Source organism: Orcinus orca, chromosome 17, assembly GCF_937001465.1.
Source record: "Orcinus orca chromosome 17, mOrcOrc1.1, whole genome shotgun sequence".
Taxonomy (NCBI): Eukaryota; Metazoa; Chordata; class Mammalia; order Artiodactyla; family Delphinidae; genus Orcinus; species Orcinus orca.
In genome coordinates this window covers 62,703,088-62,719,384 of record NC_064575.1, presented here as the reverse complement: position 1 = coordinate 62,719,384, position 16,297 = coordinate 62,703,088, and the positions used below count along the sequence as shown (strand labels likewise).

General features: G+C 34.9%; 1 protein-coding gene across 1 annotated transcript in view; it reads left to right on the top strand.

Moving 5' to 3' along the window:
- The window catches only part of CSMD3 (CUB and Sushi multiple domains 3), a 1,064,314-nt gene that overhangs the window by 621,122 nt on the left and 426,895 nt on the right, over window positions 1–16,297 (top strand). Inside the window, exons 14-15 of the mRNA XM_004265377.3 lie at window positions 12,192–12,374; window positions 14,154–14,480. Coding sequence (XP_004265425.1) covers window positions 12,192–12,374; window positions 14,154–14,480 — 510 coding nt within the window. The remainder of the gene's footprint in view (window positions 1–12,191; window positions 12,375–14,153; window positions 14,481–16,297) is intronic.

Below are 16,297 nucleotides of genomic sequence, written 5' to 3'. Positions count from 1 at the left end.
GAGACAGAGTTTAACTCACAAGGTCTTTTTTAGCTGCATGTTTCTATATTTCGCTACCTTTGTAAGCCTGTTGCTAAGGTAATGAGACTCCCAAGAGGCTTCTTAACATTAAGAATCAGCAAAACTGCAAGTTTTACAGATCACTTTCTTTTAACCTACACAGTTCCTCTGTGAAGTATTTAAATTACAGTGTCAACTGTTGTCAGGTCAGAGATTGATTAATGAGAATTTCCATGTCACTTTAAGGCTAGATGTTAGTTTTTGGCTGGAAATCTGATTGAATTTAAAATTAGAGTCTATTACTTTAGGCATCAAGGATCAAAGTTATTTGATCACTAAAAAAAGGTGTTGAAAGAGTCCTGCTCTACAAATTTCAACCACTGCCATTTAAACCTTATTTCCTATTTTATTCTCAACTCACTGCAGGAGAGCCTTCCCAAGTGCTCTGCTTAAGTTTCATCTGACCTCCCACCCTCATTTATTTCAGTACCTCTTCTCCAGTTTCTGATTTCTTTGCCTCCACGGCAGGGAGAAACAGCAGAACCAGGTTGGTACTCCATGGGTGCCAGCCTCTTACCCTGGGAATGGATACTCATTCTGTTCTCTCCAAATTTAGTTGTGAATGATGCACAGTATTTAGGTGACTCCCACCGGAGGCAACATTTGTTAAAGAAATCTCACCCCCACTTTATATTCCAAGAAACAAAATATCATAAGATAATAAAATCCAGAATCAGTAGGATGCTAACTAAGTTCTTCTGGTGTTGCATTGAGTTTTCAATGGTAAGTTGTATTCTATCAGTCAGGAACAATGCAGGTAACAAATGGCACTTTCACACTGGCCATGTGTGGGCAGATCTTAAGGAAACCAACAAGGGGCTATGCAGTATCCATGGCTGGTGACAGTGGGGAGCCATTATCACTTTCGTAGAGCTCAGAGGATTGCTGTATGGAAAGGACAGCCTGACATAAGCGTGCCTTTCAGTAAAAAAGAACACAGCCATTCCATGTTGATCTGGCAGAGAAGAAGATGGGGGAAAATACCTCTACTGCACTCTCCTCCCAGCCTTCTCATCTTCTCTCCTGCCAGTGTGGTCTGTTTCCGGACCACTGGTTACACAAACAGAAAGTCGAGTAGTATAGGAGCCTGTCTGTTATGGGTCGATGTGGTTCAGCCTTTACTCCCAACCTCGGGTCACAAAACTCTGGGCAGTAGAGGGTAAAGAATTGTTCTTGAGGGGTAAACAAAATATCTAGCACAAATTTCCTGCAATTATAAGACAACTATAAAATTTAAATCATTCAAAAGACATAGCTGGAATGTGTTACTCTATGATTTTCTGTATATATAGTTCTCTATGAGAATTTGTGATCGCCTATATCGTTTACTAATAGAACCACATACTTTTGTATGCTAATTTTTATTACCTTCTTTCTTTCTTGATATATTCCACAACGATTCTTGACCATCGGGCTCTGAGAGAAGGTATAGTGCATAAGTACTCATATTCTGGAACCACCATCTGCGTTCAAATTCCAGGTCTGCCGTTTAAAATTGTGTCACTCTAGGCAAGTTACTTATCTCTTTGGGGTGCATAGGGTTGTGTCAAGGTTAAATGTAACAAGTGCTTAGACCTTTGCCTGACACATAAATGATATATGAATATTTGTCATCACTGTGTGTATAGACACTTGAAATGTGAAGTGGAATAAAAACTCATGGGAAGAGACAAATGAGTGAATAAATTATTATAGTAAAATGTATGGACCAATGTAAGTATTCCTAAGGCCTATAGAATCCCAAAGAAGAAGTAAGTGACTACAGTTACAAGCTTAGGGCAGTCTTTATGGAAGAGGTATAGTGTGACCTTGAGAGACGTATAGGAATTTCCCCAGGTGTTACAAACTGGCTGTCTTCTGTCCCAGCTGAGATGTCATGCCTTAGGTCATGTAGGTGTGAAAGGGAACAGCGAGTGTCTTGACATGCCAGACACTTTGGAGGCTAGTAGGAAAATGGTGGCAGACTGGGTAGGAAAAACAGGAAAGGCTTAGATCATAAAGGTCTTCCATAGTAAGGAATTTGAAGAGATCTGAATAGTTTTAAAATCACGCTGATACCATAAAGGTGAGATTGGTGTGTTGAAGCATTCAAGACAAAAACCTCTCTTAAAATTAATGTTTCTGTCTTTTCTGCTCCAATACTGGAATCAAGTTCATATGTTTCTTTCCTGCATTATTCCAGTGCCTGGCTCACAGTATTTTCTCCGTCCTTTCTCTCAAGCAACTTTGAACAATGGAAAAGAGTGTGGTCATTGGCGTCAAGTAGATGTTGAATAGAAACTCAATTGAGCTATTTCTACATATTTGACTTTGGTTAGCCTCTCAGAACCTCATTTTTTCACCTATGGAATAAATAGTGCCTTGCTCTCAGTGTTGCAATAAGAGATACATGAGTAAACAGAGTTATAGTATTTAGCAAACCTCCTGTCAAATAATAGTCTCTCAATAATGGCAGCTAATAATCTTATCGTTCTGAGACCTTTAGATAGCCTAGTCCCTTACCTTGTTTACTAATTGTTTGCCAGTTTTAGGTCACTTATCTTAGTTTTGGTTCTCTAGGAAACAAAGGCTGAGGAGAAGCTTATGGACTAATGAGGAGTGCAATTCCAAAATAGCAAAAGAGTAAATTAGAAAATCAACATTGATATAGCACTACCAAAAAATTCACAGACCTCATTCAAATTTCACTACCCCAAAATGTCTCTTTTTCCTTTCTTGTCAGGATTCAACCCATGAAGTTTCAGTGCATTTGCTTGTTGTGTCTCTTTCATTTCCTTCAATCTGAATGAGTTCCTCATTTTTTCCCTGTCTGTCATGACCCTGATAGCTTTAAAGAATACAGGCCTTTCATTCTGGAATATGTCCCTTAATCTGAGTCCATCCAATCTTTCCTCATATCCAGACTTCAACTATGCATTCTTTTTTTTTTTTTAATATTTATTTATTTATCTGGCTGCATCAGGGTCTTAGTTGCGGCATGCAGGATCCTCCCACGTGGTGCAAAGGCTTCTCTCTAGTTGTGGCACGTGGGCTTAGTTGCCTCACAGCATGTGGGGTCTTAGTTCCCTGACCAGGGATCGAACCCGCGTCCCCTGCATTGGAAGGCAGATTCTTTACCACAGGACCACCAGGGAAGTACCCTCAGCCATGCATTCTTGACAGAAATGATGCTCCTTGTTTTAGTGCATTGCATCAGGAGGCAATGTCACTATAATTCACACTGGTTATGTGATCCTTGATCACCTAGTAAAATTAGTGCCTTCTGGGATTTTTCATGGTAACATGACCAGTTTCACCTTTTGGATTCTCTTCACCAGAATCCAAAATCGCTGTGAGGCTGTCAAATTTTGATTTTTTATTTTTAATAATTCCACATTTTTTTAACTGTCATTCTACATGGAGACAGAGTGTTCTCTTCCATTTATTTACCCATTTATTTATATCAGATGGATTTATGCATTTGAATTTTATTCAATTAGTTGTAATCCATCATTATCGTTGTTTTGATGATTAAGCTGCCCTAGAATGGCTAGTGTAGCTCCTTCAGGCTGACCTCTGTCTTTTCGATGTGTCCCCATCATTCTTTAAGCACTTTTCTTGACAGAACAAGTGTTCCAGTTTTGTCTTGTACTTTTCCTTGACCAACCCTGGAAGCAGACTTCCTGGTTCCCTTTAGTGAAGAATGGGATTTGGACACCAAAATGTGGGCACTCATGTACTTGTTGCTATAAGTACTTATTGCTTTTAGTACTCAGTGGATGAGGCTAGAAAATATATGTGCATTATGTGTGACATAATACACACAGTCATCTCTATCTATGTATATCTATATTTTAAACATTAATTAACACCAATTTCTCCAATTTTAGTTCAACCCCTCAGAATTTTGTAGCCTTCCCTTTTTCCACATCCCCTTTTTGATAGTGAGAAGTCTAGTTACCCTTATCCTCAATACATTTATGATTTGCACAGTCCCATAATATATACTTAATCTTACAACCTTACTGGCTGCTTCCTTGGCCTTGTTTCTACTTATTTGGCCTCTAGCCACACTGTCACTTACTTGACCTCACTACCTCCTCAACTCCTGATACCACCATCACTGCCTCTGCTATAGGCTGAATATTTGGTCCCCCTAAAATTCACACTTTGAAACCTAATCCCCAATGTGATGATATTTGGAGGTAGGGCCTTTGGGAGGTGACTAAGAGATGAGAGTGGAGCCTGATAAATGGAATTAGTACCCCAGGAGCTCCCTTGCCCCTTGTCTACCATGTGAGAACACAGCAAAAAGACATATGTCTGTGAACCAGGAAATCGGCCCTCTCCAGATAGCAAATCTGCTGACACCTTAATGTTGGACTTCCCAACTTTCAGAACTGTGAGAAACAAATTTCTGTTGTTTACAAACCACTCAGTCTATGGTATTCTCTTATAGTATCTTAAATGGACTCAGACAGCCTCCTAACCCCAACCAAGCCACCCCACCTAAAGAAAGGAAAGGGAAAAGACTTTGTATCTTTTCTGATACTGCTCTTCTCCTTCCACCTGGGATACCTTTCCTTCCTTACTCTTCCCCAGTTCACACAGTGAAATAACTCTAAGATAGTTCAAGGGTCACCTCTTCTGTGAAACCTTTACCAATTTGCCAACCACCGATTCAAGGGGACTTTGCTGTACCTCCTTTGTGCCCTCATTTAAGGCATAGGCTACATCTTATTTGTCTTTATATCCCTAGTGGCTAGTATTATTTTTGAAACATATTAGAAACTAAATAAATGTTTCATAAGTGGGTAATTAATGAATGGAAATTTCTTTGCAATAATTTGGTGATTAAGACTTTAGCTTCAGAAAGACCCTAAACTCTACTATTCATAAGTTTTGTGAAATTAGGCAAGTTAACATCTTGTCTGTTTTGGCTGTTATAACAAAAATACTATAGACTGGGTGGCTTATAAACAACAAACATTACAGTCTGGAAACTAGGAAGTCCATGATCAAGGTGCTGGCAGATTCAGTGTTTGGTGAGAGCCTATTTCCTGGTTCACAGATGGCTGTCCTCTCCCTATGTCCTCACATGGCAGGATAGGCAAGGAGCCTTTTGAAGTCCTCTTTTATAAGGGCAGAGATGCCATTCATGAGGGCTCTACCCTCATGACTTAATCACCTCCCAAAGACTCTACCTCCAAATATCATCACATCAGGGATTATGTTTCACCATATGAATTTTGGGGGGACACAGATATTCAGCCTATAGCATTAATTAACTTCTCTGACCTTTATTTTTCTTGTTAGTAAATGGAGATGACAATAGTTCCATCATATGGCTGTTATGAGGATTAAATTATATAACGAATGTGTTTAAAAAATATTTTCACAATGTCAATACAATTTCAATGTTCAACAAATGATAGCAGCTATTATTAATAATTGATTTTTGTACAAAACTCTATTATAATACTGATATGTTGCATATGAATTATTTGTTCAGATATTAGTCTTGCCTCCTGGATAGAAAAAAAATTTCAAAGGCAATGATATACAGTAGGTATGTGTCTATTTTCCTTACTGCCTATTGTCTTTCAGTCTAAGAGAGTATTGCAGCTTCAAAATTACACCTTCATTTGAAAATATATTCTTAATTTAAAGAATTTTGTATTAAAGGAGCAAAGAAAAATATAAGGTTTCAAAATAGTATAATAGAGTAAGCACTTATTCTCAGTGCTAACCCAAAGATGATAGAAAACATATTAAAAAGAAATACACTGATGCTGAAGAATAGGAAGAGAACATTTCATTTATTATAAGGCCATAGGGGATCTCTGAGATAAATAAATATAAATAAACATATATATATATATATGGAATATAGAGGTAAGCTGAGAATTTCATAAACCAATGCCTCCATTGGCTGCTGTTGCTGTAGCTTCTGCCAAGGAAGCCATTGTTCATCAGGGCCAGAAGCCACCATGGAAGAGGCCACTGGCAATCCTGAGAAACTGTAGTAATTGCTACAGAGGAAAATATTTCAGCTACAGAGCCAAATGCCCAGAAATGGAATCAGAGTCAAATGCAGTTATCAAGAGGGGTCTTCATCCCAACTCAGGATGAAGACCATAAAAGTGGACTGCACCACAGATCAACAGAGGAGATAATTTATACCTAGAAGTATGACATGATTCTGACATTAGAAGAAATAAGCCTGAAGTTTACAGAAGCAAGCAAATAAAAACATTTATTTGACAGCTGGTTCAAAACCAACTAATTTGTTCCTCCCCCAAATAAATTCCTCCTGCACTTTTCATCATAAGTTTGACAACCATTATGATTCACCAAATATATTTTCAAATATGCTGCTTCAGAAGAAACTTTAGTCTGCTGCTCTTGAAGCAAACTTCTGCCTGTACCCAAGGAAACAGTAAAAAGAAAAAAAAAATTGTACTAGATATCCTCACAAAAATAAAGGGGGGAATTGTATCCATGAACAAATAATAGGAGGTTATGAAATAATAAAAAGTAATAAATCATTAAATATTCAAGAAATGATAACATAATTTTTCAGTATATAGGTAGAATTAGATAAAAGTACACAGTGAATTAATAAATTTGAATTTATAATATATATACATATTTTACATATATAATACTTCTAGAATGCAGAATAGAGAATTTTTTAAATGAAAATTTGAAAGATCGAGCAACATGAAGGCTAAATCTGAAAGCTCTGATGTTTAATGTGAAAGAGTTCCAGAGAGATGAGTGTGTATACAAAATAATATTTTAAAAGAAATAATGGTAACAATTTCTTAGAACTGAAAAAAAAGAAGTTACAGGTTATTTGACAGCAGAAATCTATCAAGTACCAAGTTAAAAAAAAAAATTTAAGAACCAGTACCTAGGTAGATGATAGTGACATTTAAAAACAGCAAGTCTAAAAAAGAATCCTAACAACTATGGGAAGGGAAGAGAGAGAGCAGGGAACAGGTTAATTACAAAGAGAATTAAAATCAGTTTGTTATATTTTTTTATCAGGAATACTGGATGGATAAAAGACCAGGGAAAAATATCTTCAAAATGCTGAGGGAAAATAATTTTGAATTAAAATTCTATACCTTACCGATTATCACTCAATATTGAGGGCAAAAGAAAGACATTTCAGTTGAAGAATAACCTAGTCTTTCAATAACAGAAACAATTTCAGTAAGGTATAAGAGGAATAAAATTTTCTGAGCCTAACAACAATGTCATGCCACCATCACCTAGCACTTTAGCCCTGCTATTCCCTGCGCATCATCCCACCCCCCACCAGAGCATCCATCACCTTCTAAAATAACACTTTTTATTTATTATTATTTGTGAACTTCCAATGGAATATACACCACCGAAGAGCAGGAATTATTGTCTGTTTATTCATTGATCTAGTCCACATAGTACCTAGAAGAGAATCTGGCCCATCATGGGTTCTCAAATAAATATTTGCTAAATAAATTGAACGACACAATGCAGTTTGAACTATGTAATGAGCTTGATTCAGCTACCAGGAAATGTGGCAAAATTCATACTCTGTTTGGAACTTGAACAAAGTTCTTTTTTTTTTAATTTTTGAATTTTATTTTATTTATTTTTTTTATACAGCAGGTTCTTATTAGTTATCCATTTTATACATATTAGTGTATATATGTCAATGCCAATCTCCCAATTCATCACACCACCTCCGCTGCTTTCCCCCCGTGGTGTCCATATGTTTGTTCTCTACATCTGTGTCTCAATTTCTGCCCTGCAAACTGGTTCATCTGTACCATTGTTCTATGTTCCACATATATGCGTTAATATACGATATTTGTTTTTCTCTTTCTGACTTATGTCACACTGTATGACAGTCTCTAGATTCATCCACGTCTCTACAAATGAGACAACTTCGTTCCTTTTTATGGCTGAGTGATATTCCATTTTATATATGTACCACATCTTCTTTATCCATTAGTCTGTCTATGGGCATTTAGGTTGCTTCCATGACCTGACTATTGTAAAGAGTGCTGCAGTGAACATTGGGGTGCATGTGTCTTTTTGAATTATGGTTTTCTCTGGGTATATGCCCAGGAGTGGGATTGCTGGGTCATATTATATTTCTATTTTTAGTCTTTTAAGGAACCTCCATACTGCTCTCCATAGTGGCTGTATCAATTTACATTCCCACCAACAGTGCAAGAGGGTTCCCTTTTCTCCACACCCTCTCCAGCATTTGTTGTTTGTAGATTTTCTGATGATGGCCATTCTAACCGGTGTGAGGTGATACCTTATGTAGTTTTGATTTGCATTTCTCTAATGATTAGTGATGTTGAGCAGCTTTTCATATGCATCTTGGCCATCTGTATGTCTTCTTTGGAGAAATGTCTATTTAGGTCTTCTGCCCATTTTTGGATTGGGTTGTTTGTTTTTTAATATTGAGCTGCATGAGCTGTTTGTATATTTTGGAGATTAATCCTTTGTCCATTGATTCGTTTGCAAATATTTTCTCCCATTCTGAGGGTTGTCTTTTTGGCTTGTTTGTAGTGTCCTTTATAGCTGTTAGCAGTTGCCTTATGCATTGAGGTGCTCCTATGTTGGGTGCATATATATTTATAATTGTTACATCTTCTTCTTGGATGGATTTCCATTTCCATGGAATATATTTTTCCATCCCCTCACTTTCGGTCTATATGTGTCCCAGGTCTGAAGTGGGTCTCTTGAAGACAGCATATATATGGGTCTTGTTTTTGTATCCATTCAGCGAGCCCCTGTCTTTTAGTTGGAGCATTTAATCCATTCACATTTAAGGTAATTATCGATATGCATGTTCCTATTACCATTTTCTTAATTGTTTTGGGTTTGTTTTTGTAGGTCCTTTTCTTCTCCTGTGTTTCCCACTTAGAGGAGTTCCTTTAGCATTTGTTGTAGAGCTGGTTTGGTGGTGCTCAATTCTCTTAGCTTTGGCTTCTCTGTAAAGCTTTTGATTTCTCCATCAAATCTGAGTGAGATTCTTGCCAGGTAGAGTAATCTTGGTTGTAGGTTCTTCCGTTTCATCACTTTAAATATGTCATGCCACTCCCTTCTGGCTTGTAGAGTTTCTGCTGAGACATCAGCTGTTAACCTTATGGGAGTTCCCTTGTATGTTGTCATTTTTCCCTTGCTACTTTCAATAATTTTTCTTTAATTTTTGTCAATTTGATTACTATGTGTCTCAGCATGTTTCTCCTTGGGTTTATCTTGTATGGGACTCTCTTTGCTTCCTGGACTTGGGTGGCTATTTCCTTTCCCATGTTAGGGAAGTTTTCGAGTATAATCTCTTCAAATATTTTCTCGGGTCCTTTCTCTCTCTCTTCTCCTTCTGGGACCCCTATAATGCAAATGTTGTTATCTTTAATGTTGTCCCAGAGGTCTCTTAGGCTGTCTTCATTTCTTTTCATTCTTTTTTCTTTATTCTGTTCCACAGCAGTGAATTCCACCATTCTGTCTTCCAGGTCACTTATCCGTTCTTTGTCTCAGTTATTCTGTTATTGATTCCTTCTAGTGTATTTTTCATTTCATTTATTGTATTGTTCATCTCTGTTTGTTTGTTCTTTAATTCTTCCAGATCTTTGTTAAACATTTCTTGCATCATCTCGATCTTTGCCTCCATTCTTTTTCCAAGGTTCTGGATCATCTTCAGTATCATTATTCTGATTTCTTTTTGTGTAAGGTTTCCTGTCTCCACTTCATTTAGTTGTTTTCCTGGGGTTTTATCTTGTTCCTTCATCTGGTACATAGCCCTGTGCCTTTTCATCTTGTCTGTCTTTCTGTGAATGTGGTTTTTGTTCCACAGGCTGCAGGACTGTAGTTCTTCTTGCTTCTGCTGTCTGTCCTCTGGTGGATGAGGCTATCTCAGAGACTTGTACAAGTTTCTAACACAGTTCTTTTAGAAATTATCAGAGAGGGTAGAAAAAATTAACTAAGGTCATATAATTTCAATTTGACAAATATAATACCAAATTGAATTGAATATATTTTATTGATTTATCCTCTGTGAGGCTGGATATACTTATACTGAATATTAAAGCAATAACATTAGAAATCAGCAACAAAATGATAGCCTAGACCCATATATTTAAAAACACCTTGAAATTATTTATGAGTTAAGGAGGAAATCAAAATGGAAATTACAGACTATTTAGAAGTGAACAAAAAAAGCTCTAAATATAAAAACAGTACTCTGAAGAAAATTTATAGACTAAAAAATATTTTTTTAAGGAAATATGAAAGACTGAAAATAAACTAATATAAAAACAAACCCTAAGACTTCAGCTCAAGAAGGTGGAGAAAGAATAGCAAAATAATGCAAAAGAAAGTTGAAGGTGGAATCCAAAAAGATAAAAATGAAAGATGTTTAAATAAAATCAAAACAATGGAATTGATTAGCAAAATGTGGTTCTTTGAGTAGACTAGTAAATTTGACAATGTTTTTTAAGTATGAGGCAAAGAAAACTGGAAGACTCATCACAAATAAATAGCATTGGGAGTGAGAAAGTTTATGACATCTTTGTAAAGAGATATTTAAAGATTTTGTAACACAATTCTATTACTACTAAACTAACTGGAAAATTGCACTTCTCTAACATATATATATAAGTTGCTAATATTTCCTCCCCCCCAGAAAAATAACTTTAATAGTAAAATAACCCTAGAAGATATTGAAATGGTAGTCAGATACCTATCTCAAAATTATACCAGGCTCAGTCAGCATTTTTGGCAAATTGTTACACTCAAGGATCCAATTTTCCTCTTATGCAAACTAGTCTAAACGACTAGTGAATGTTGGAAAATTGCTAACCTCTTCCCTTGATATTAAGTCTGTATAGGAACAGCACAAGAAAAATGATAGACCAATGTCACTATGACACAGATAAAAACAAATATCAAATCAAATGAAGTGTATTAAAGAAATCATTATAACTATGTTTTCTGCTAAGGATACAAGGACATTCAAAAATATCTCCAAAATTATTGTTTGGTTCAAAAAACAGCAAGTTATAGAATATATTGACAGTATAGTACAAGTTACTATATATATAAAAAGCAATACTACCTAGATTTTGTGAAGAGAATTTTTACGTTTACAAAAATACAGATGTTTATATTACATAGTACCTATATATGTGTATTATTATAAAAGCATGCATAAAGAACTGTAAAGATACACAACAAATTGATGCTAGTAGATTACAGAAGAACCCGGAATGTGTGATTGTTGGAGTGTCAAGAGAGACCATAACTTTATCTCAAAGTTTTATTTTTTAAATTTAAATTAATTTTTTTTTGCTGTTGTTTGAAGATTACTGTATTAATGTGATTTCATGTAACTTAAAAACCAAAACAATTACCACAATAATCTGCAACTGACATTCCTAGATTCACAAGGAAGATCCCAGATATTTGGAGTTTCCTTGAGCACATGTCGAAAGGGTGTTTTAATGTGCTCTTGAGAGATTTTTTTTTTCAACCTCCTTCAATTTAATTCATCCACAAAACATTTGTTGAGGAACATATATGGGTAATTTGGAATGAAAAATTGATTCCTGACATGAGTGGCTTTTTGGGGAGTCTAATTGGGGAAGTAATTCAACCAACAGGTACTAGGGAGAGTGGCAGATCCTGTGTGGAGGGTATTCACTGATTGTTTTAGGAGCACATAGGCAGAGAATATCACCTTGTGTCCTGGTTTCAATCCAAAGATTTCCTGTATCATGTACAGATTACAAAAATAAGAAAAGTTTTTGAGATTTGGGGAAAATACATATGTATATTTATGTGTGTATGTATGTAGTACAAACAGATAATCTGAATCTTTTTCGTAATTGTTCTGTTAAGAACAACTGCATTAGCTCAACAACCTGTTTCCCTATCTACAAAATGAGAGAAATGCACTAATTGTTCCCTAAAGATCATTTCCTCAAATCATGTCCATAACAGTAGTAAGAGAAAATTAAGATTGGAGAACATTTTCCTCTTTTGCTCTGAAATATCTTGGCTATAGAGAGTGTACATCTCTTAAATTTGCTGTATGGATATCATATGCCTGAAAGCCTTGAAATCTGACATATCATTTATTTTTACAGAAATTGAAAAAGAAAGTTGTGGTGATCCTGGTACACCCTTATATGGAATTAGAGAAGGTGATGGATTTTCTAATCGTGATGTTTTAAGGTTCGAATGCCAGTTTGGATTTGAATTAATTGGAGAGAAATCCATTGTTTGTCAAGAGAATAACCAATGGTCTGCAAACATACCCATCTGCATCTGTGAGTACCAAATGCTTTGCTTCCAGATAGCATATGCTACCCTGTCCTTGCATATAATTGCTTTTGTAATTAATTGCAAAGAACTGGAACTGTGTAATTATTTTTGAATGAGTAGCACTTTTCAACACTATCTTTAACAAGTGTGCTTATGCCAAATTATAAATTTCATTGCAGATTTAAATAAAGTTAGCACAGTTCACTTGGTAATGGCAAAGTATAGTTTACATATGTCCTCATAACACTTTATTGGTGGCATTTTATACTTTATAGATAGAATACTTCTTATGGAAATTATACATCTGAGCTAATTCTTTTAGGCTCATTTATTTTAACAAGGTAGTATATGCTTATTTGCAATCAGAAACACTTAAAATATTTAAAGCTTATATTCTATGTATAATGCATTAACTTATTTTTTCTTGTAGATGCTCACACTAATGCCTGCTTAAGTGCCATTTATTTATATTGCACAGAATAAAATTCATTAATGTTTGTGATATGCTTGGATTAAAATAATGTGTTTCTTCAAATACTTTAAAGCGTTCCAATTTAGCTGCAACAAAAATATAATTTGTTTTATCTATGGATGCACTTTTAGGTTAAATTAAATACTATCTTCATTACCAACAAATACAGCTTACCAGGTGTGAATGCAATGTTGAAAATTTTGCATTTAGTTTTGTTACAAATGATAACATATAAGCTCATAATCATGAAAGTAAAAAATAATTTTCTTGTTTTAAAATATGACTTTTCATCTGTATCGAACTTATAATGATCATGCTTTTCATTTGTGAAATCCTTTATTCCCTACAAAGGCATTAGCACAAACTTTACTTCAATATATAACTGTTTTTTAAAAAATTTAGCAGTTTTCAAGACCTGCATTTTATCTGAATTTTAATTTGTGCTGCAAAACACACATTTTCCTTTATTGAAAATGTTGATTATTTAACATTTTTAAAATATTTAACATTTTTAAACACGTACTGAGAACTTTTAAAGTGAGTAGAGGCCAAACGTTTTCTAATATTATCTTTTTTTCCTCTGTGTAATAAATCATTGTTTTTTAATCCTTCCTCTACTTTCTAAATGTTCTGTGTGAACCTTTAAATCATATTTTTTAAAAGCTAAAAAAATAAATCTGAGGGGAAATAAAGACCAACCTTAGTATGGTATGGGAGTTCTTATTTAGTTTTTTTCCAGCATTAGCCCCTAGTGGCAGCTATAATAAGTGTTAATTCATCTCCTTATCTGTGTTATAAGCTATCAGAGCATCCCATGGCCATGGTAGGAGTGAAGTTCACCTAGTTACTACCCTCACTCCAAGTTTTCTCCAGGTTGTATTATCCCAGTTATGTTAATACCTACATAATATTTGTGTGTGTTTGTTTTCAGTCATTTTGTGAGCATTATTGTTTTCTTTGGAAATGTCTATATACTTCTCCAATACTTTTTTAAGCACAGAAACTAAAACTTTGCACTGCACTCTAACATGGACATGATAAATGTCAAAATAAATTGCTGTTATTACTCCAATTATATTTTTGTGCATATTTAAACATACAGTAATTCAAAGTACTAGTAGCCTTCCTTAATAATGTGCAAACAACAGCATATTTTTTTTGTTTTATAAGATAGATTATATTGTTTAATATTTTTTTTAAACTGCTAATTGATTATTATAATTGTTGGCTGTGGCAAAATGAGGTAATTTGAATTATTTGAGGTAATAAATTTGAATATTTATTGTTTTTTATAATCTTCCTACTTTAACAGTTCCTTGCCTCTCTAACTTTACTGCACCAATGGGAACAGTCCTTTCTCCTGATTATCCCGAAGGGTATGGAAATAATTTAAATTGCATCTGGACAATAATCTCTGAACCAGGGAGTCGGATACACCTTTCTTTCAATGACTTCGATCTGGAATCCCAGTTTGACTTCCTTGCTGTTAAAGATGGAGACTCTCCAGACTCCCCAATTCTTGGAACCTTTACTGGGGCTGAGGTGCCTTCTCATCTTACTAGTAATAGTCATATACTACGATTGGAATTTCAAGCTGACCACTCAATGTCAGGACGTGGCTTTAACATCACTTATAACAGTAAGTTTAATTTTTCCATATAACATATTTCTACACATTAGAGCTAGAATGGAATCATACAAAACAGCTCTCTTGTTCCACAGATAGGAAACTTGAGCAAGTCATATACATAATTTGTATCAGGGACAGTCTTTCAGCCCTTGATTTCTAACCATATTTTTACTCCTTACTGTGTCATTTCTCTTTGTGAGAGGCCTGATGTTAAGGAGATATATATTAAATATAATTACTATATCACCAATATATTAGCTTATTCTATTAAATCTTATAAGCATAATCTCAAACCTACTGTACATAACATATTTTGCTCTGTTATTGGTATGCAAACATAAAAGGGGGATAGATCCTTCCTTCAAGATATTCATATACCAGTAGAGGATTTTAAACAAATAATGACAACACAGAGTTATAATTCCAAAGACAAAATTAGCTAGACTATCAAAGTATCACAGAGAAGGAAATTACTAATTCTGGGCAGTAGGTTACGGAGCTGACTTAGCAAAGATGCTATGGGGGCAAAATACCTTAGTGATTAAGAATATCAGCTCTAAGGTCAAACTATGCAACTTCAAATCTTGGTTTTGCTACACTTTTAGGTTTAATAACAGAGCCTCAGTATTCATCCATAAAGTCATACTGGGTTTTTGTAAGGAGCTGTCGATGAAAAAAATAATCAGTGGTCAATCTAAGAAAGAAATGAACATTTTTTTTCCAAGCCAACCTGTGGATTATAACCTGGGAGACAGTCTTTCAGAAAGCTCTGAGGACTGTTCCACCTGTTAGAGGTCAAAGCACAGTTATGTACGTTTTTGAGACAAAGGGTTATAGTCAAATGACCTATTAACAGTTTACACAATCCAGATCTGCACATCCAAAGCAAGTAGTGGGTCATCGTGATCCCTTATGAGATTAAGAAGGACTGTTATCTACTAAGGAGGTCTGGTTAATGCAGATGAACGATACACACTAAAGAGGAAGGAAGAAGCCCAAGATGGCAGAGAAAAATTTATGTTTAAATTTTCATCTTGCCATAAAATATGAATTTTATTTAATCAGAGTAAATAGGGTAATGCATGTAAATAATTCACCATATATACCTAATAAATACTCAATAAACATTAACAGTTGTTGTTTAGTTGTCTTCTGAAGTATTCCCTGTCAATTCTTATTTTATTATTGTATTTATTACATTGCTTTAGATTTAAGAATTCTTCGAGATTATTTAGCTATTGTCTATCACCCATATTTTTTGTATTTCAAAAGGATGCATATTATTTTTCTGAAAATAACGTGGTATAAATATAGCAAAAAGATGAATCACATAAATGAGAAAAGTTAACAAACTTAGTAAGTTAACAAACTTACTTAGTTTTAAGTACGTTAGTAAGTTAACAAACTTACATTTTAATGCTTCCGTGTGCACATGTTTTACCTCAAGCTGTAGAATGCTAGTGATTTTTATTGTTTTCTTCAAAGTTACCACACTCTGTCAGATTCTGACCAACTTGATGAGTTATTTAAGTGTCACATTATAATAGGATTTAATTTCCTGCTCTTTAAAAAAGCACTGCACACCCCTCACCCTCACCCTTGCCCCAGCCCGTTCAGTGCTGAGCTTTGTCAATTAATAACAAAATGCAGTTATTGTCTTTTCAAAGTGACACTCTTAGTGAACATTGTCACTAATAAGTTGTCAACATGTAATTGCACATCATTAAAGTTGAATTAGCTGTGACATGTGTCAGAGAGACATGCTGTATAAAATGGTTGCTTTATCTGTAAGTCCCTTTTAAAATATTTCATATATATGTATAAAT